The sequence below is a fragment of the Lynx rufus genome, unplaced genomic scaffold (assembly GCF_022079265.1).
Source record: "Lynx rufus isolate CCGP_SWC_20201006 ecotype Redwood Valley unplaced genomic scaffold, mLynRuf1.p SCAF_11, whole genome shotgun sequence".
Lineage (NCBI taxonomy): Eukaryota > Metazoa > Chordata > Mammalia > Carnivora > Felidae > Lynx > Lynx rufus.
Genome location: NW_025814825.1, coordinates 53,905,148 through 53,927,669, shown reverse-complemented (window position 1 = coordinate 53,927,669; position 22,522 = coordinate 53,905,148). Strand labels below are relative to the sequence as shown.

Here is a 22,522-nt window from a genome sequence, read left to right as displayed (position 1 = left end):
ATGCCACAAATGACAATGCTAGAGGTGATGGAAACCCTCTGCCCCCACATGGGAAAATTCTGTTACATGAACATCTGAAGTTTACAAGGTATAAAGTAGTGTAGCTTCCATTTTTGTGCCAGGGTGGATACAAATCAAGAAAGGAGCAAGGTCAAAGCTAGCTAGGGAACCAAGAAAAGAAAAAATAAGCAGGGCGGTGAGTTCAACATCAATTACTGTTATTGAGACCTTGCCAGATCTCTGGCACTTTATACTTCAGGGGAATTGAAAAGAAAGACTGATTTGAAATTACCCTAACCCTCAAAAAGCATCCATTTCATAAGTGTTGGAGGGAGCAAATAATCAGGAGATTGAAAAATTTCACATTGTAAGTAAATGGAATAGAATATGTAAAAAGAGAGAAATAGCATGGTTTGTTATTTAATCACAAGTTACACTCAACATTCTGCATATTTACAATATGGACAACATCACAGCGATGAGAAGAACTCCCAGAGGACACATACAGTTACCCCCATTTTCAAAATATGCTTTTCATGTAAGAAAAGGAGATTCGGAAGCAAAGGCTGTGCCATCGGATGGGGAGGATTCCCTGGCCCATGAGCTCCAGCTGTCTGGTGCTGATAACAAGAACACATATTCAGTGTATATGATATGAAGCTAGCACCCTCTGACATGGCTACACATTCCAAACGTGCAAGTACATTCCTTAATTTGGTTCCATATTTATGAAGCAAACTTCTAATCATGTTTATAACTTTGTATCCTATATGACACACATACTGGGAAAAAAGAAGCTGCCCCAAAGTCAAAAATTTGTTTGCCATGCTAATGAGATTTCTCACTGTAGTTACAACAACAAATTGGGGTGTGTGTGTGAACACACACATGCGTGTATATTACACACAAACATACACATGTATTTTACACGTATTTTTAAGAGAAATCCTGGCAAATCTGAATTTATAGCAATGTAGATTTCTAGATCTTTTGGAAAAGTTTGTATTCTAATAAATTCGGCCATGCTTTAAATTAGAACGATGTAAATATTCTCACTGTGCTATGTGGTAGTATTGTTTATTTCTTCTGTTTAGTCCGCATGTTTTGCTCAATTGCTGGTGGTTCCACTCATCTTACCTGACTGTCCAGGAGGAGGGGCACCTGATGATCCTCGCGGCAGACAAAGAAACACAGTCAGAACGGCAGCTCTGTTCCCAGCACACGGTTCAATGGCTATCGGTTTGGGTGCCCCCTGAAAAAGAAAACAGAATTTTAAATTTGCCTAATTGATAGGACATTGCTGTTTTACTTTTCTCCTACCTCTATTTCAGTGTTTTAAACTGTACCCTCCTAGTGGATGGGGGTATACAATGTCTCATTTTTTAATAGTCCAACTGAATATTTTATTGTAGTAATACCTAGTGTTTTCATAGTAGTGGTCATTAGCAGTTAGAAGGTATTTTTTCTTGGGGGGGGTTAAATATTGGTGCATATTTTTGAAAAGTATTCTTTATTCTATTTTTAGCATGTTATTTTTATTTGTTTTTTTTTTTTTTTGAGAGAGACAGAGCGTGTGCACAAGCAGGGGAGGGACAGAGGAAGGTGGGGGGAGAAATTAGGAGTTGGATGCTTAACCGACTGAGCCACACAGGCTCCTCTGTTTTTTGTTTTTTTGTTTTAATTTAATAGACTTCAAAAAAATTTTTTTTAATGTTTTTACTTATTTTTGAAGGAGAGAGAATGACAGAGCATGAGCCAGGGAGGAGCAGAGAGAGAGGGAGACACAGAATCTGAAGCAGGCTCCAGGCTCTGAGCTGTCAGCACACAGCCCCATGCGGGGCTTGAACTCACAAACTGTGAGATCGTGACCTGAGCTGAAGTCGTACGCTTAACCCACTGAGCCACCCAGGCGCCCCTAATAGACTTTATTATTTAGAGCAGTTCTAGGTTTGCAGTAAAAGTGAGAGGAAGATACAAGATTTCCCATATACACCTTGCCCTAACATATGCATAGTCTCCCCGTCATCAACAGCCCCCACCTGAATGGTATATTTGCTATAACTTATGAACCTACATTGACACATCATACTCACCAGGGGTCTATAGTTTATATTTGGGTTTACTGTTGTGTTAGACCATAGTCCATGAGTCTGACATGTATCCACCATTATGGTATCATACAGAGTATATTCACTGCCTAAAAATCCTCTGTCCTCCACATATTCATCCCTTCCTCTCTACTCCAAACCCTGGAAACCACTGATCTTTTTTTAAATTTTTTTTTCAACGTTTTTTATTTATTTTTGGGACAGAGAGAGACAGAGCATGAATGGGGGAGGGGCAGAGAGAGAGGGAGACAAAGAATCGGAAACAGGCTCCAGGCTCCGAGCCATCAGCCCAGAGCCTGACGCGGGGCTCGAACTCACGGACTGCAAGATCGTGACCTGGCTGAAGTCGGACGCTTAACCGACTGCGCCACCCAGGCGCCCCAGCCACTGATCTTTTTACTGTATCCATAGTTTTGCCTCTCCCAGAATGTCATATGGTTCAAATCATATAGAATTTAGCCTTTTCAGGTTGACTTCTTTCACTTGGGAATATGCGTGTTAAGGTTCTTCCATGTATTTTCATGCCTTGGTAGCTCATACCTTTTCAGTGTCAAATAACATTTCATTGTCTGGATATACTACAGTTTATTTATTCATTCGCCTTCTGAAGGACATCTTGGCTGCTTCCAAATTTCCGAAAATAAAAATTAGGCTACTATAAACATCCACGTGGAGGCTTTTGTGTGAACATAAGTTTTCATCTCCACTGGGTAAATATCAAGGAGTGTGACTGCTGGATCAACTAATAGGAACGTGATTATTAGTTCTTTAAGAAACCATCAATTGTCTTCCAAAGTGACTGCACCATTTTGTATTATCACCAACAGTGAATGAGAGCTCCTCTTGTTCTATATTTTCACCAGCATTTGGTGGTGTCAGTGTTCTGGATTTTGGCTATTCTAATGGGTGTGCTGTGGCATCTTGTGGCTTTAATTTGATTTTTTTCTGATAATATATGATATGAAACATCTTTTCATATTCTTATTTGCTATCTGTATATCTCCTTTGGCGAGGTATCTGTTAAGGTCTTCACACATTTTTAATTGGGTTATTTGTTTCTTTTTATTGAATGTTAAGAGTTCTTGATATACTTTAGAAATATACCTTTATCAGATGTCTCTTTTGCAAATATTTTCTTCCACTCTGTGGTTTATCTTTCCATTCTCTTGATATTATCTTCTGAAGAGCAGAAGTTTTTTACTTTGATGAATTCCAGCTCAGTAATTATTTCTTTCACAGATTGTGATTTTGGTGTTGTATCTAAAACGTCATTGTCATATCCCAGGTCATCCAGGTTTCCTTCTATGTTATCGTTTAGGACTTTTATAGTTTTGCAATTTACATTTAGGTGTATGATCCATTTGGAGTTAACTTCTGTGAAGGGTATAAGGTATGTGTCTATTTTCAGTTTTTTTCTTTTTGCATGTGGATGTCCAGTTGTTCTAGAACCATTTGTTCAAAAGGCTATCTTTACTTCATTGCATTGCATTTGCTCCTTTGATAAAGATCAATTGACTATACTTATGTGGGTCTATTTCTGGATTCTCTTCTGTTCCATTGATCTGATTGCCTCTTCTTTCACCAATATTATACTGTTTTGATTACTGTAGGTTTATTGTAAGTCTTGAAGTTGGATAGTGTCAGTCTTCTAACTTCAATACTATTTGGCTATTCTGGGTCTTTTCCTTCTCCACATAAAATTTGGAGTCGGTCTGTATATATTCACAAAATAACCTGCTGGCATTTTGATTGGGATTGCTTTGAATCTACAGATTAGGTTGGGGAGAACTGCCATCTTGGCAATATCGATTATTCATATCCACGAACACAGAATATCTTTACTTTTATTTAGCTTTTTTTTATTATTTTGTTCATTAGAGTTCTGTAGTCTTCCTCATGCAGATCTTATATATATTTTGTTAGATTTATATCTAAGTATTTAATTTTGAGAGGCAGTAGCATAAATGCTACTGTCTCTTTAATTTTAAAGTCTGTTTGTTCACTACTGGTATGTAGGCAAGGAATTGACATGTATATTAACCTTGTATTTTGCAACCTTGTTATAATTGCTTATCATTCCAGGAGTATTTTTGTTGATTCTTTTGGATTTTCTACATAGGCAATCATGTCATATGAGTATAAAGACAGTTTCATTTCTTTCTTCTCCATATGTATACCTTTAATTTCCTTTTCTTATCATATTGCTTTAGCTACAGCTTCCAGTACAATGTTGAAAAGGAGTGGTGAGAAGGGGACATCCTTGCCTTGTACTTGATCTTAGTGGGAATGCTTCAAGTTTCTCACCATTAAGCATGATGTTAGCTGTATGTTTTTTGTAGATATTCTTCATCAAGTTGAGGAAGCTACCCTCTATTCTTAGTTTACTGAGTTTTTATAGTTCAGATAGGCTAAATATGTGATTATTTCCCCTTATTTATCAATTTTCAGAATAAATACTTGTTAGCATTCTCCAAACATGACAATTTATATTATCATTATAAATTTATAACTTTTAACATTTCTGATGTGTTTCAATTGATAGCAGTTAAAATTTTGTCATTACTAGTTTTGTTAATTGTTCAAATGGTACTATCTTTGAACAATGAGAATGTCTTCAAATTGGTTCCTGAGTTCTTCTGACATGACCACAAATGCCTTTGATAGCTTCCCTGTCTTTTACCTGTCCCAGACCTGCAGTCAGACGTTTGTCTAAGGAACCTTGCTGGGAAATGGTATTAATCCCAGACAAAAGAGGTCTCTATTGCTCTGGGTTGGTTATTGTTCTAGGAAGTTTTGGGCAATAGAGCTTAGGGTAATAAACTGGGTTCCCAAAGAAGCAGATTCCCTGGGAGACAGAGTTAAAAAGCAGAGGTTCTTATGGTTGAAAAAAAAAGGTGGAAGGAAAAGGAAGGAAGCCTCATTAGACAGAGGGAAAAGGCTGAACTGAGATGCAGGCCCCGGAGGAGACCTGGAGCTAGAATCTTTCAACAATTGGGTTGGGCCAAGTGGGCCAGGCCTTTATACTCTCCCCTCCTTCAAAGATTAGTTACTACTTATCATTGCCCATGGGATCATGACCTTGGACATGGTAATCCCAGAAAGGACTGACAGCTGAAGACATCCAACAGAATTCCCAGAAGCTGGGCATCATGTCTTCAGTGAAGTCGATTTGTGTAAAATATCAATGTGCCCTCCATACTCAGAAATTTTTTTAAAGAGGAAAGATATACCATGGATTCATAATGAAACTTCCAATTCAAATTTAATCTGTTTTATTTAAACTTCTTTGAGTGTTTGTATCTCTTTTCTTTTACGTCGGAAATCTTGGTATCTAATAATATTGGTAATTACTTTTATGCTATAATACAATTTAAATATAGGATTATATTTTACATCTGACAATACAATTAATTAAAATTGACTTCTCTGTAGATTTTATTTATTTATTTTGTCTTACGTGCATATATGCCACATCTCACTAAGGACATACAGTCAAATACTGCATGCTTCAAATCACTTGAAATAGGTCCTCTCTGTGTGGTTTTGCCACTGATTCCATCCCAACTTAGGTAAGTTTGTGAATTCAGAAGTCGAGTTTGGTGGGATTACCCCCCTTTCCATTTTTATTTAATATTGCTTTATACTTTTAAGACATTGATATGGTTCCAGGTTAGATCTGGAAAATAAAATACACTTAGAGAGGTCTACTATCTGCTCTCATTCCCATCATGCTGTTCCCTTTTTAGCAAGTGAGTTTTTGTGTGGATGTAAGTTCTCAAATCCTTGGAGTGTATATCAAGGAGTATGACCGCTGGATTGTATGGTGCCATGTTTCATTTTAACACCGAATCCTGGCACGAAAGAGATGTGCTGCAGGCCTACATTTGAATAAATAAATGCACTTCACTCTATTTGACAGGAAGTCTGTGAGCCACCAAGTTATGCAATTTTTGTTGCTTTCTCACAGTTGTTTCCTGTCACCAATGATGTACTATACCACACAGTTTATCTAATTAAATTATCACAATCCAAAATGTTTTCTTGGCATATCTTTAATATCACTTCAGTGAAATATGTATGTCATAATCACCAGCTGATGCACTTGTATAAATAATATAACCTTAAAGATAGAGTAAATGAATCTATAATGATTATAGTAGTAATAGCTAGTATTGTATAAAGTACTTACTATGGATTAAGTATTCAAAGTTCTTTACACATATTAACTTGTTTAAATCTTACAACTGTGTAAGATGAGAACACTGACGCAAGGTGAAAAACACTTGCTCAAGTGTATGTAACTAGGAAGTAGCAGGGCTCAGATTTATACTCAGGCAGGCTGCCTCCTGAGTCCATCCTTTTAACCACACAGTGTAGTTTCTCATATGTGCACATGTACAAACATGTACCCACACACGTGTGTACACACACACGTGCAAGCACACACATATGTGAACACACATACTCCGTGCACACACGTCCAGTGGACACAAGCATGCATGAAGAATTTGGGTTTAAATACAATGTCACCTTTTAAACAGTGAGTATACCAGTTTAGCATGGCAAAGGTGATTTTGGCCATTTCACTGAAAAGAAAATGACAGATGAGACCCTGCTGATACGTCAAAGCAACATCTATGCATAAAGGCAAAATTAGAAGAAAAAAAGTACCACTGGTTTAATTATTAGAACAAGTGATTTGTTTAGTTTTTTGTTGATCACATTTGAAATCTTCAGAAGAAATACAGACATTCACCAAGAATATTTTAGAATACTGCCGTTTTCAGAAAGTTTAACGAGGCATTAAAGATAAAATATGTCCCCTTTCATGTAAAACTTAGACTGAAATTTCTGGTGACAACAGTTTTATGTGGTTATAAAGGATTTCTCCTTTATAGCAACATAAATCTCATGTTTTAAAATTATCCTCATACAGATACATTTTGGGAGGTTTCAATATAAAGGTGAAAGTGGTCCTGATGGAAGAAGTAAAGGGCATAAAAATCTTCCAAGAATATGCTGTAAGCCATGTTGCAATACTTGTATCAAGTTGCATGATCTACAGTTTTACAGTTTAAAGCTTACATTTAATTTAACAGACTTATTTTTGAAAATGTTAAGTCAAAATCAGCATAAGTACATAGATATTCTCCAATGATGCAAATATTTAGAGAATAGGCTTGTCATATTCCAAGGCTAACAGAAAAATACTATGAATGTTTTGAGCCATATTTCCAGGCTTCTGAAATTTATTCTAATTTAATAAATGCAAAGTATATGTAAAGGTCAATTGGTTAAAATATACTAAGAGAAAAAAAATGAATTCAGGTTTAAATAATGGGGACAGATCAGAAATATTAAAATCCCCTTTAACATACACCCCTTTAATATACCTAAGAAATAATTTATCCTTTTCTACCATCAGGCAAGGCTTTCTTTTTCGTTTTGTTTTTAAGGTCTCAATGCAATAATTGGAACTATTCAAAATATCCAAGTTTATGTTAAAATACTGTATTAAAAATATTAGAAGAAAATAATTTTATGATTACAACAAGATAAAACAACAAACAAAAATAGTTGAGAAACAGTGGCTCTTGGTGTAGGGGATTTAGAAAAACAAGAAACAATTTGAGAGCACATCAATTGATTGTGTTGTCAGGCTACTTTTATACTGGAAGAAAAGGTTTTAACCATCAAGTGCTAATGTGAAATGCACCAACTGGGAGAAAAATTAGTAAAAAATAAATTTCAGGTGGAAAATGGCTTAATTATTTAACATCAGAGACTCAGCAACAAATAGTGTAGTAAAATATCTTGACCATGGAAAAGGAATTCTGCTTGTATGAAAAGCCTCTTGTGTAAAAGTGTCCTTATAATAATTCCCCACTCTTAATTCTCCTACTGTTGTAGAGAAAACAGTCAGAAATTTCTTTATATTGATAAACTACATGAAAAGAGCTTATAATTCTATTTTCAAATCAAATTGGCTTACAGCTTTTTATTTCTGGCCACAACATTTTCATAAAAGGATAGCAGCAAAAAAAACATTAATTATTCATTATATTAAAAATATTAGTGATTAGCACAGCTCTTTGACACTTCCGCCAAGAATTCACGTATCTCCAAAGAATTTGTGACAAATCTCACTCTCAATAAAGAATTTTAAAGGAAAAAAACACCTTATAGCACTTGAATTTTGCAACAGAAATTAGCAAAACACCACAAATGATATTTCTGATACCTTGAGGTTTGCCAGTTGTCTAGTGATAGATACATAACCATGAATCAAAATCATTTCACAATGACATAACATGTTTACTGAACTGTGTAATTTATCATGCATTTTCCATGGCTGCCTTTGAAAGAGATAAGGCATGGGTTTGCTTGCCCATAGCACTCAGACACTGTGATTTACTTCCAGACATTTTCATATTTGTTGTACCGCAAGAAGCTGGTTTTAGACCGTGCCAGAAAATATCACTGACAGTTATATAATTAGCAGTCCTTGTTTATTAAGGACACAGCAGTTTTAGAGTGAAAAAGACTTGTTTTGTTCACTCTGGTGTTTTTGAAACTATTGTATTCGTATTTTCAAGTTCTTGTTTTTGGAGGCAACAATTCTCTGTTATCTCTTCCCATGTTCCAGCTATGGAAAACAAGCAAGTTACCAGAGAAGCCTCTGGAATCATAAGGATTTTCGAGATGACAGTTCTTAAAATTCACAATGATAGAAATGTTCTGTAAGTGAGGCCATTATTTGAACCCAGGAAATAGTCAGGGAAACTGCTGCTCCAAGAATCACTGGATGTTTGGAAGATACCAATGGGCAAAATGGGCTGCTTACTTGCTCCTTCCTCCATTGGCCCTCTCAAAGACTGAGCAAACGAGTGAGTGATTCACTTCTAGACATCATAGCGAAGCTGCATCACTGGAAACCCTAACCCCAGCAGCTGAGGATTTAACAGAATTATTTGAGGTCCGTGGACTAGTCTTTACAAGGTAAGCAGGGTTTGGTCTAATACTCTAGGCCTCAAAAGATTAAAAAAAAAAACAGAAAAGAAAAAATGTGTTATTCCTTTCTCAGAAACGTTCACTAGTTTCAAAGTAAGGTGGCAAACTCAAAATCCTTCAAGGCTCAGGTGGGTAATTTAATAATAGCTAACATTTAAGTGCTCATAATATGCTTTGTGCTAGGCTACATGCTTCCGTGAGTTTAATCCTACCCCTTGAGACAGGAACTATCCCCATTTGAAATTATGAAACTGCAGCTCTGAGTGTAAGGAACATAATGAAGGTGGTAGACCTAAAAAAGACCTAAAAGATGAAACCATGATTTGGAACTAAGTAGCCTATCTTCTGAGCATGTATGCCTAACCACAATGCATAATGCCTATAGTAGGTAAGAAGACTGTCTGAACTTCTAGAATAAGAAAACAAGTAGTGGTGGGTACTAGAGTGAACTAAAAAGTATAAGAGTTGTTTAAAGACGCCAAATCTCAAAATTGTTGCTGTACAAAGAACACATCTATGGGTCAAAATGGTTTCATGACTTCAATCGCTCTGTGATTGCTGTAACATGGAGTCCAAAATGGCATTTTGGGATTACCATGCTCTTGTGTCTACCCACTCATCAAACACCATCTTTTATTCTCCACAAGCTCTGCATTTTTGTCAATGTAAGTGTTCACTGCTCAACAACTGTGCCCAGGGTTTCCAGAATCTGTGCCTTCTGCACTTATAATATCCCTACTGTCTAGGAGATCCTTCCTATATGCCTTTAACTCTTCTGAAATTATTCATCCCTTGAAGCCAACTCATCCATGAATCTTTCCTTGGTCTGAGGTATTGAGTCTCTCCGTTGTTAGTTCTTTAACGGTACCTTTTCTGGCCCTCTTCATTTTCCATCTTGAATGACGCTTGCGTAAATACCCTGTCATCCCACTGGAACAATCTCTTTGAGGAGAGGCCCAGTTTCTTATTTATCTCTACTGCCTCTGTACTCACTTGCTCTCTTTGAAAGGTGCCTGTGCCACCTTTGGGGACTTAAGTCTCCCAATATTTTACTCTTTTATTGATGTATATACTGTATGTCTCTTTTAGCTTCCTGCTCTAAAAAGCCATATATCATCTTGGATACCTCTTTACCTTACCTATAGTATCTACTGGAGTACATGTTTCACATGGTGAGTAGAGTGAATCAAACAATAAATGAAATTGCAACATGGTAGGCATGACTCAGTTTCTCTAAATTATGGATAGTGAAGAGTTAATAAAACACTGAAAAATAATATTAGCTAACATTTGTTGAGTACTCACTAGGTTTCAAGTGCTATGCTAAGCATTTTACATGCATTATTGTGTTATTTTAGTTCATAAGATGAAGAAATTGAAACTCAGAGAGGTCAGATAATATTCTCAGGGCGATACAGTGAGGGAGGGGCAGAGCCAGGATTGAAACTCCCATCTGTCTGATTCTAGTATCTTGGTTTTTAACCACCGCATGATACTGCTAAAAATACAGCCTAAGAAGACAAAGAACTTCTCATTCTTTCAGCTTGGCTATTAATAGTAGGAATGAACTTAAGATATCAGTAATAAAAATTATATGCATATACCTGCCTCGTTCCTGACCAGGGTTCAGAACACTTGAGTTCTTGGACCAACTCTGCTACTATGTAGTTGTGTGCTCCTGGGCATGTTTGAAGTCAATTTCCCCGCGTGACAAATGAACACGTTAGGTTATATGATTTTTAGGGTCCCTTTAACATTCTTCGGCTATGATTTATGGACAATTTCCAGAATGTGTGATGTACCAATATCTAATACTTAGTCTAAGTACAGTGAAATTTGAAATTTCCAATCATTAGTAATTTTTTTCTTGTTCAGTTACTTTAAATGACACATCTAATTTTTAAAACACATTATTACACCATATGATGAATACATCACATAAGACTAAATGGCCACCACTGCATGCCAAAAAAGCAATTAGAAAATTGAATCAAGGAATTAAGGATTAATGTGGGTATGTTATACCTGTCAGCAGCAATAAGTGTTTTGACAAGGACAGAATAAAGTCTGACAGTATGCACAAATACTGATCTGATATATGAGTGAAATATTAAAAATGCAAACAACTGCACATTAATCACTCGAACATTTCCCTACTAAACCACTTTTAATGCTGTTCTTATCAGAATCCATCTATAAATAAAAATGAGTCTTTTCAACAGCGTGCACAACTTGGTATTTGCAGTTTAATGAGTGTTTATATTGATATGAAATTTAGTTTTTAGTCACTTTAGTAAAATAGAATTAATTTACTGAGCATAGAATTAAGTCAGCCTGGCAGCCTGGCTCACAGCTAATCAAGTGCGTTGATTCCATAGGATCAACAAATACCAAGACTCTAGTTTTGGAGCACAGATTCTCTGATTCCATTGTTTACACCTGGGGAAAATGAAAGTGAAAATCATATTCTTTATTTACTATTTGCTTTGCATGAAATGATAAGGGGAAAAACACATTAGCTTGCTTTACTCACTAAGAGAAGAATTCATATTAATAAAAGAAATTAAGTTGATGGACACTGTCAAAACCAGGGTTAAACTGCATTAGAAGCAAATTCAAAGAGAATAAAGTATTACATGTGGGAATAGGGAAAGGAATAAAACATAATATTCACAGAATCAGTATGCTGCTCTTGAGATTCCAAAGGATTCCAATTGTAAGCTTAATTTTCATACTGTATCAAATACATTTTTTCTTTGTTGAAATGCCTCCATATTCAATCTCTGTTCAAAATCTCTTACTACACACACACACACACACACACACACACACACACACACACACGTTTATATCCATAGTATAATACCTGGTTTAACTGAGTTTTGCTGTTATTTTAATCGTGTGGCACTGACTTGGTGGTGATAGCAGTGGTTTTACTATTTATTTTTAAATAGGTAGTTAGGTCCCAGAAAACGAAAATATTATCTCATTTGGAGATCTTATATAATCATGCTTTGCCCTGAGTTAGTCAAGAAATACGAAGGTTAATAGGAAGTGACTTTAAACATACTATCTTTAAAAAGTTGATTCCTGATAGTATTTTTTAAAAGTTGAAATAGATTGTTTATTAAATAACTGCCACAATTGGAGTTTAACAACCTGTACTTTTTTCCAGTGCAAAAAGCAACCTACCCACCACACTTCATATATTAATTTCAAATTGGGACCATTCCTTCAGACCTCAAAAGGTACTAAGTGTGAGAGACAAATGTGCCTGCCAAATCAAGTGACTTCCCATCTAGCTTAAGCCCAGCCTTTGTGCCCTGGTTCAGGCCTTTCCATCCACCTAGACTGTTCCATCTACCATTTCTGCAAGATCTGACTCAAAACTCATCTGCAGGAAGCCATCCCAGGTCATCCCAAGCCACATCAAGACCTCCTCACTCTACACTATCTCAATAATTACGAGTTAGCCATTTTTTCTATCATAACCATTGAAGGGAAGTATAATGTAGTGGTTAAGAGAACAACCTTAAGCGATCACTGCCTGGCTCAACGTCCTGCTCACTCATCCATTCAAGTGTGACCTTGACCAACTCACAGCCTCTCTCTGTGCCTCAAGTTTCTCATCTGGAAAATGGAGTTAACTATACCTTCGTAGTGTTGTTATAAAGATTAAGAAAGACAATAGAGCAGAGATAATATGTTTTCCACCTCTATTAATGGTTTGAAATAGATTTATTAAGAAATTCAGTCTCTAGAAGAGAATTTTATTGATGGCTTATTGGGGGTGGGGGGAGATCTGATCTCAGTGACAAACTTCCCACACATGTCACATCAACACTGCTACTGAAAATCTGCCTATTTTTCCCATTTGTGTTTCCTGTTTTTTTTTTTTTTTCAAGGTGTCTGATCCATGAGCATTCTGTGCTTCACAGAGTAGACCTACCCTGGCACCTAAGACTGTGCTGTTCAATAAATATTTCATGGATGGGGCACCTGGGTGGCTCAGGTGGTTGGGTGTCCGACTTTGGCTCAGGTCATGATCTGCAGTTCAGGAGTTGGAGGCCTACATTGGGCTCTACGCTGATAGCTCAGAGCCTGGAGCCTGCTTTGGATTCTGTGTCTCCCTCTCTCTTTGTCCCTCCCCCACTCACGCTTGCTCTCTCTCTCTCTCTCTCTCTCTCTCTCTCTCTCAAAAATAAACCAAAAAAAAAAAATTAAATAAATATTTCATGGATAAGTGGGTCTTTGTTTTTTCTTTTCAAATTGTGTACAAGGTAAATCTCTAAATTTAGTGGCAAAGGTTACAAACAGAAGATCAATCTATAGCAGATAGATATAAACCAGCAGGCAAGTTGGATAATCAAGATCTTAGTATTACCCTACAGGCTGGCCCATTCCCAAACACATTACATCATTAATGGAAAATGTGACCTTAGCCATGCAACTAAGGATCAATTCAATATACAATGTAAACGTGTTAGGCCCCCTACTGGCAAGTGGGGGTAGAGTGCTACAAAGCCCCAGTACCTGCCCTGATGGGGCCTCCTTCAGAGCCATCAAGCTGTCTGCGACTATGACTAAGAGCTAAACCTGCTCACAGAGGTATTCACAAACCCCTGGGGGTGCGAGAGGAGGGAGGGGAGAAGCTACCAGTAGTTCTCCTGGAGAAGGATTTCATCTGGTGGAGGAGGACTAAGGAGTGCATTAGGAGAATGAAGAAGGATGGAACTTTCTGGCAGAAGGAAAAACACGAATGCAGAGGTGTAAAGGCACATAGCTCATTTGAGAAATTGCTAGTTTACTCTGAATACTAGGAAATACTAGGTATAAATACTGAATACCTAGGAAATATTAGGTACGCGGAGATGAGAAGACACCAGATAGGAACACTGGGGCCCTCCATGAAACAGGTCCCTCATCAACCCCTTAGCACACTTCCTGGCGGGGAGGACTGAGATCATTACTACTTGCCACGAAAGGCATGCTTGGATGCTCAGATGGAACCTGACATGTGCAGCATGTAGTGGGGTCTCCGTGCAACCTTCACTAACATATGGTGCAAATCAACCCAAATGGATACTAGCGAACGTTTCTCCATCAGGAACTCACAGTGCTATTTTATTAAACTATTGGTCAAGTCTGTTTTACTGAGTGAACATTAAATTAAAACATTTATTCCTGAAACTTCAATCATAAAACTAAATCAAGAAGCACTGTGAAAGCTAACTGTCAGCAGAAAGAATAAAAGTGCAGACATAGCAATATTCTTAATGAGGAATCAAATGTTAATAGATCCAGCATAATAAATGACTTTCTACTATGATTATTAAACCAATCACAGCCTATTATAAGTACAAAAGCATGGACAAAATTCTGAATGAAAGAGCTTATTTGACTAGTTACAAAAACATGTATGTAATTACAATACAGTAAAACCTACCTGGATTTCTTAGACAATGAGTCATTCGAGCTGACAGAGTTTTCCCAGAAAGCTGAACCTTAACCCTATAAGGACCAAGAGTTTACTATTTTAGGGTATTTTTTTTTGTAAGTGTGAAATTGCTTAAAATAAATATCCATTTCTCTGCTTTTCAACCAGACTAGAATAGACTAAACACAGTTTAACGTGGTCTTGATGTTCCATGATCACATTTGGAAAGCAGTTTTCACAATATGCTGAAGATATATGGAGTTGCAAATGTATGGATGAATATGTACATCATAGCTACAGCACTAGGGATTTCTTTTCCTCTTCTTTCTTCTCTTTTTTCCTAAAAACTTACCAACACCAGGTTCCTTTTTGCTTATTTGCCTCTACAGAAGAAAATGACTCATTGTCTAAGAAATCCAGGTAGGTTTTACGGTATTGTAATTACATACATGCTTTTATAACAAGTCAATAAGCTCTTTCATTCAGAATTTTTTCCATGATTTTGTTACTTATAATAGGCTGTGACTGGTTTAATAATCATAGTAGAAAGTCATTTATTATGCTGGATCTACCCGTCTGCCAGCAAGTAACACAACCACTTTTCTGTAAAACTCATGCATGAGGCAACCATTGAAGTGAACTTCTTCTCCATGAGTTTTCTCATCCTCACCAATATCTTTTACCCCGTTGCTATCCGTGTGCCATGACCAATCGGGCATTACTCAAAGCACTGACGAATTTCTACATCACCAATCCCATGGACACCTTCTTGACAGTTTGTAACAATCCTCCTCTGTCCCTTTTAAGTTTGTGGTCAGAGTAGCCTTTCTAATTTCAATAATTTTGACAATAATGTTCGGGAGTAATCTTAGTGTAAAGTCTAGACCTATTCATTAGGCCCAGATGACTTAACCTCATGTAAAGTACACTTGGGTTCAAATCTTATGGGATCTTAGGCAAATGATTTACCTTTCCTATGCCTCAGGTTCTTTATACGGAGAATAGAGTTTATAACACTAATTCTGCAAGGTTACTCTGAGGATTATAAAGGACAATATATGAATAAGGCATTTAGCATAGTACCTAGAAAAAAACAGGTGTTTAAATTTTTATCTTAGGTCAAATCATTTGCAAACACAATTTCTTTTTAAGTCAAATCCAACATAATATCAGCGATGTTATCTGTTCCACCTTAATACCTCCCTTCCCCTCGGTTTTAATGATTCATGGCAGTGTAGTAAGGGAAGTTAATGTGTCCGGATCTTTTCTTATCTTTCCCTGCTGGGCACTTTCATTCGCTCAGACTTAGTTCCAAAGTATGGAACCAGTGTCTGTACATTAAAGTTGGAATGAAGCTCCAAGTTTGCAGGGAAGATGATAGTTGATCAGCCCAAGTAGTAGAAAATTCAGGGTGGGGGGGAAAGCTATTAAAAAGATAAATATTACAGTGAAACCTTGTGGCTTATACAGCAAAGAAAAAACTACCTTACAGACAGATAAGTTCCTACATGCGCTTTTATTGTCTTTCTGTGGCCTGGGAAGCTTCTTTGTCCCCCAGCTCTCTCACCATTATTTGCTAGATTAAAATTCCCTTAATTTTATAATCAAAAGGGCTCAGAGGGGGAAAAATGAAAGTGGAAAGTACTCAGAGGATGCTGTTGGCAGAACCATGGAATACTCAGTCATCCTGGTCATTCTCAGGGTCTCTGGAAACCATGGGACAGGCTGGCTGTCCTGCCTGTGACCTGAGATATGTAGACTCCTTATATGACCAAACTAGATATATTTGTATCACATTCCTTTGGGCCTGTCCTGTAAATGATTTGCTTGTGTGAACTCCACTACTTCATCAGAGCTTGCTTTAGAAAACGAAGTGTGTAGAAGTGAATCAAATATCTCTCCAATCTTTTTTTTTTCCCAAAGCTCCTTTTTCAGTATGACTAAAAATTAATGGTCAGAGTCTGTGTAATGATCCTTCCTCTGGTTTTACTCATGCTGCTCCCTCTTGGTCCTACTAATTATCTGATTGATTAAACTTTTGAGGAGGCTTCTGTCACTGGGCGTAGCCCACTGCACACATCTGGCTCACTACGTTTTCTTTATAAAGGACAGCAGGTTAATTAAAAGATTCATAGGACAAATAAAAGTGCCAAGAGGGAAGGAAACCCAGTTTATTTCCTCACATGCCCTCTGTAGCAGGTGGAATGGTATTCCTCAAATGTTGATGCCCACCTAGGACCTCAGCATGTGACCATATCTGAGAATAGGGCCTTTGCAGATGTAATTAGTTAAGGAGAAGTCATACGGGATTAGTGTGGGCACAACGTCCTTACAGAAAGAGAAAAAACTATACAGAGGTGAAAACTCCGCGTGGAGACCAGAAGCAGAGATTGGAGTGATACAGCTACAAGCCAGGAGATGCCAAGGTTGGTTGGTAGCCACCGGAAGCAAGAAAGAGTCTTGGAACAGCTTCTCCTTCACGGCCTCTTGAAGCAACCGACCCCTGACCAAACCTTCACTTCAGACTTCTGGCCTCCAGACCGTGAGAGGATAAATTTCTGTCATTTTAAGCCACCAGGTTTGTGGTACTTTGTTATGGCGGCAGTAGGGAACAAACAGTCTCCCTGGTCACAATCTGACCTCTAAGAGACAGTATGCCATCTTTTTTTCTGCTGTTTTAGAAATGATCATGAAGTACAATACTGAAATTGTGACTAATACCAATTCCTCAGGGCACTTCTCCTATTTTGAGGTCAGTCAAGCTACTTTCGTTTGACAAATAAGCCACATATCACATAGCATGGCAAGCGTCATTGTGAAAATTCACTTAGTTATGGTAGTTTGTGATCATCATAAAATTGATGACATTCATAAAACTGGAAATACTCATAATATAACTGCTCCTTAGACTGTAGACATAGTATATGTTGTGTGTCAGGTTTCCTAGGAAACATATTCTGAGACTCTGAGATTTGTGTGCAGGAAGTGTATTTGGAAGAACCTTCAGGAACATCCGTGTGGGGTGATGGAAGTAGAGATGTGCAGAGGGAGATGTTAATCTGTGATAAGTGGGGTGGTCCTTTAGAGTTGTATCATATTGAGGCAAGAGGCCAAGTCCGCAAACACCACTATGGATACAGGCTGTCCCCAGAAATGCGGCATGATGCTGGGTGAGGCAGCTCCTTTCTGCAGAGGGCCATTTCTGGAGAGGGACCCTCAGCTGTGAGCTGAGAGAGTAATGGGCTATGTCCTGAAGGGAGGGTCGGGGCAGTACATCTCAGCCTTGACATAGTATTCATTGTTCTAATAAAAAATGTCCTTGTTACCCAAGAAAGTGACTTTGGCCACATCCGCATATAATATGTTATGGTATAGGTAAGGTTATTAGATGTGTACGCTTTTGTTTTTCATGGGGTTTTGCAAGCTGCTGTATTACTGTCATCACTAAACTTTCCATAAGAATTGTTGCTCTTCAGGCCCATGGCTTTCCTCTCTAATTTTTCCTATCTTGCCTAGCAACTCTGATGGTTATTTTTCACTTCAGAAAAGGGCAAAAATTATTATCTCAGTGCTAACTCCATGGCTAGGTCAATAATCTAAAGAACTGAGTAAGCATGGCTCACCCTTCACACTTAGTTTTCAAATGACTCAATGTATCTTATTTTTTGTTAAGTCATGAAGCTTCCAGAGAAAGAGGTCATCCTTATTTTGCATGCAGGCACAGTGGAAGATGAGAAATTAATTAATATTACTGAGGTTTTATAAGGTGTCAAAACGAATGGCAGAGAAAATACCAATTTCTTCTGTTGGCCTGCTAAGTCACATGCTCTTTCAGTAAACTGCAAATTTATATGGCTTTTCTCTAATAATAATAATAATAATAATAATGAGGAGGAGGAGGAGGAGGAGGAAGAGAATGACAACTATTATTCCTTGAGCCCTAATTATTTATTGAGACTCTCTTGGGCAGAGGGAGTAGGTGAACTAAAAAGCAGTTACTGGAGATTGTGCTAAATATATGCTCCAAATATTAGCAACGTTACAGATTTTTTGAACCCAGAAAATGATTAAGTCATATTTGGTTGTAAAATCTATTGCTACAAATAAACTAAACCCTTTGGGAGGAATATTTCCATCAATACTTCTATATAAAGGTTGCCGCTATCACAGTAAGTCAAGAAGATACATACCAGGGTAGAATTCCTAAGCTTGAGGATGGATACCTGATAGAAGGAACTAGGGTGAGCTATGAGGTAACAAAACTGTAGTACTACAGTGCAGATATCCAATTAGAGAGAAAATTAAGATGATGCTTCCTAATACATATTCCAAACCTAACACCAGCTACAGGACTGCTGGCAGTCTCATTCTGTTCAGAGCTAGTAGAAATTGATGATATTACATAAGTAGTTGACAGCTTCATTTCTTAGGGTAAAAAAATAAAGAAGCAGATACTCTGCTCTGGTTCTGACGAGTATAGAACTGAATAGTAATGCAACAAGAAATTTCAAGAGCATAACCATGCTCTGTTAGAATTTAAAATACTATACAAAACAATTCATTCATCCTAAGATCCTTTCTCTTAAAGTTCATTTATTTGTTTTGATAGAGACAGAGAGAGACAGAGACAGAGTGGGAGTAAGTGAGTTCTGGAGCAGGGGAGGGGAAGAGAGAGGGGGAGAGTGAGAATCCCAAGCAGGCTCCACATTGTCAGCGCAGAGCCTGACACAGGGCTTGATCTCATGAACTGTGACATCATGACCTGTGCCGAAACCAAGAGGCAGATGCTTAACCAACTGAGCCACCCAGAAGTCCCCATCTTACAGATACTTTTTAAGCACATACTTTGAATAGGACTGTTTAAGGCACTAGGCATACAGCAGTGAAGAAGACAGATAGGATTCTTCCCTTCATGGAGTAAATGGATGATTAAAAAACAAATAAATAGGGGTGTCTGTAGATCATAGAGCCTGCTTAAGATTCTCTGTCTCTCCCTCTCCCCTGCTCTCCCTCTCTCTCCCTCTCTCTGTCTCTCTCTCTGTCTAAGGAAGGCCTCTTAGAGGAGGTGAAATGTAAGTGTGATCTGAATGAAGTTAGGGGTGAAGCTATGTGAAGAGCTAAAAGCCAAGGAGAAGTAGCATTAAAGGCAAAGGTCCCAGGGCAGAGGGGGAATGGTGCATTCAGGCACCAGCAAGAAGACCAGCAAACAGACATGGGCAATGAAGGCTTTGTCAAAGGATTGTGGTCATAATGTTAAAACACAGAGATTTTTGTGGTGGGTTTCCTCCACCCTCTTTTTGCTGCTCGGGTGCAGGACCAGAGTAGACAGAGAACTGGGCAAACTGTCCTTAACCAAGGCTAGAGGAAGGATGAGAGGGTGAGAGGAGATAGGAGCAAGGGAGAGGAGGCAAGGCTGCTCAGTGGATACAAGGAAATATAAGGTAGGGTAAAGAGAAAATTACAATGATGAGGGAGGGTTCACAACTAAAAACGAAGTAAGGTTTATGGACTGGAAGTCCCAGTGGAGATCAAAGACTCTTCAAAATAGAGGTTATAGTAGAGTAAGAGAGCTGGAACTACAGAGGGTAGGGGTCAGAGAACAGGACATAGGAAATCAAGTGTTTGTAGAGAAGCACATGCCCTGCTCTCAGGTCAGGTGGCATCAGGGCCATGAAAACACCAGCTGAGAGAACTGCAGGGGAAGTAGGTTCCTCAGGAAACAGCCAGGTTTCCATTAGAGCAAGAATGGAATTATTCCAATTGGTTGAAATATTCCAATTGGTTGAAAAGGCTGAAACTATTGGGGCTTACCTAATGACTCTGTGAGCTCCTGTACACAAAGTGGAGGACTTTGAGGGGCAAGGGAGAAGTGCACAATTAGGTCATAAAACGAGAGGCACTGGGTGTTACAGACTCAGACACGTATACTCAGGAAAGTGAGTTTCTAAAAGTTCAGGAAAAATATCAGTGTACTCCCAGCACTGAAGATTCTAAAATAATATGGCTCAGGGGACAGGATGGTGTAAGATATGTAATCTGAAATAATAAAAAAAGGATAAAGAAGAAATTTTGTGTAGTTTCTAATGGATGGCAATAAGCCAGTGTCAGACTCAACATGGCATCCAATGTTATCCAATGTCGTCCAGCGTAAGACTCAACAGGCCAATGGGGGAGAAAGTTCTTAGAGTAAGGCATGGAAGGACGGGATAGACAGCGGTCTCCTGACATCCACTGATTTAACTCCAGATAGAAAAAAAGGTCACTTACAGGCATATCCATTATGGTGTGTAAGGGAAGTGCTCCCACAGTTGGGGAGGGCACAGACACGAAGGATCGTTTTTGTTTGTTTGTTTGTTTGTTTGTTTTTAGAGAGAGAGAGAGAGAGAGAGCAGGGGCAAGGGACAGGAGAGAGAGAGAATCTTACATGGGCTCCACACTCAGCACAAAGCCAGATGTGGGGTTCAGTCCCACAATACTGGAATCATGACCGGGGCTGATATCCAGAGTCGGACCTGCAACCAACGGAGCCACCCAGGAGCCCCAAGATCATTTTCCAGGAAATATTTGCTTCCTTGCATTTCTTCACCAAGAATCATCCAGATAATAAATAGAAGTGGTAAAGGGTAGGTCACTGCTGCTAATGAGACAGAGTTTTCCCACTACAGCTTTAAATGACAACACATTATAGATAAGGATTCAGAGCAACTGGAACAGAGGAATAAATGTTAGTAGGCACAGCCTCTGATTCAATGCTACCTAGATTCAATTCTTAACTCTACCCCTTAGTGTGTAAACTTGGGTGCATTTCTTAACTCTCTGCTTAGTTTCCTCATCTGTAAAATGGCAATAATTATTGCCTATATAACCTACTTCATCAGGTTAACATAAGCTGATACTTTTTTTAACGGTTTTATTTATTTATCTTGAAAACAGGGGAGGAGCAGAGAGAGGGAGAGAGAGAATCCCAAGCAGGCCCCATGCTGTCAGCACAGAGCCTGAAATGGGGCTCAATCTCATGAACTGTGAGATCACGACCTGAGTTGAAATCAAGAGTCTTATGCTTAACTGACTGAGCCATCCAGGTGCCCCAAAAAGCTGATATTTTTAAAGCATTTAGGACACTACCTGGCACAGGGCAAGTGTTCAGTAAATGCTAGCATTGTTTTTTTGTTTTGTTACTTTTCAGTGGTCTGTTTAACTTAACCATACATTTTTACTATAAAAATAACTAATTCTTATAATTCAGCCTAAATTACCCAATTTATTTTATTTTTTTAAAGTTCATGTATTTATTTTTGAGAGAGAGAGAGAGAGAGAGCAGGGAAGGGGCAGAGAGAGAGGGAAAGAGAGAGAATCCCAAGCAGGCTTTGTACTATTACCATGGAGCCCAACATAGGGCTCGAACTCATGAACTGTGTGATCATGACCTGAGCCAAAACTAACAGTCGGACGCCCAACCAACTGAGCTACCCAAGTGCTCTGAAATCTTCTAATTTATGATGGAACATTCCAGTGTTATAAGTGGCTCTGTTGTGACACAGACTTTAAGGACCTTCCTGCAGGTACGCTGTACTATGAAAAGCCAAACTGAGTTTGAATTCTTACAGACCATGTGACTTTAGGCCCAAGTGTCTTCAGCTGTAAAAAGGGAGTAATAATAGTGCCAATAACTCACAGGGTTTTTGCACTGAGTAAACAAGATAGCTTATCTTTAAGTACTCGGTATATTGTGTGGCATTAACGTAAGCATTCAATAAATGGAAGCTATATTATTATTGAGCCCTTTTTTTTTCTTCTTAATTAGAGGTACCTTTAACTTTCCTGCTTACTATATTCAAATACCATAAATACCTAGTTTGCTATTTCTATTCCCCTTTTTTTTCTCCTTTCCTACATGCCCTGAATTTTTTTTAATGCACTAAAATAAAATACTGCATCATGAAAATACCTGTGATGGTCATTTTCG

General features: G+C 38.1%; 1 protein-coding gene across 2 annotated transcripts in view; it reads right to left on the bottom strand.

Moving 5' to 3' along the window:
• The window catches only part of ATRNL1 (attractin like 1), a 779,266-nt gene that overhangs the window by 110,099 nt on the left and 646,645 nt on the right, over positions 1-22,522 (bottom strand). For both annotated transcript variants that reach the window (XM_047073493.1, XM_047073492.1), the window contains one exon: positions 1,138-1,252. In XM_047073493.1, the coding sequence (XP_046929449.1) occupies positions 1,138-1,252 (115 nt within the window). The remainder of the gene's footprint in view (positions 1-1,137; positions 1,253-22,522) is intronic.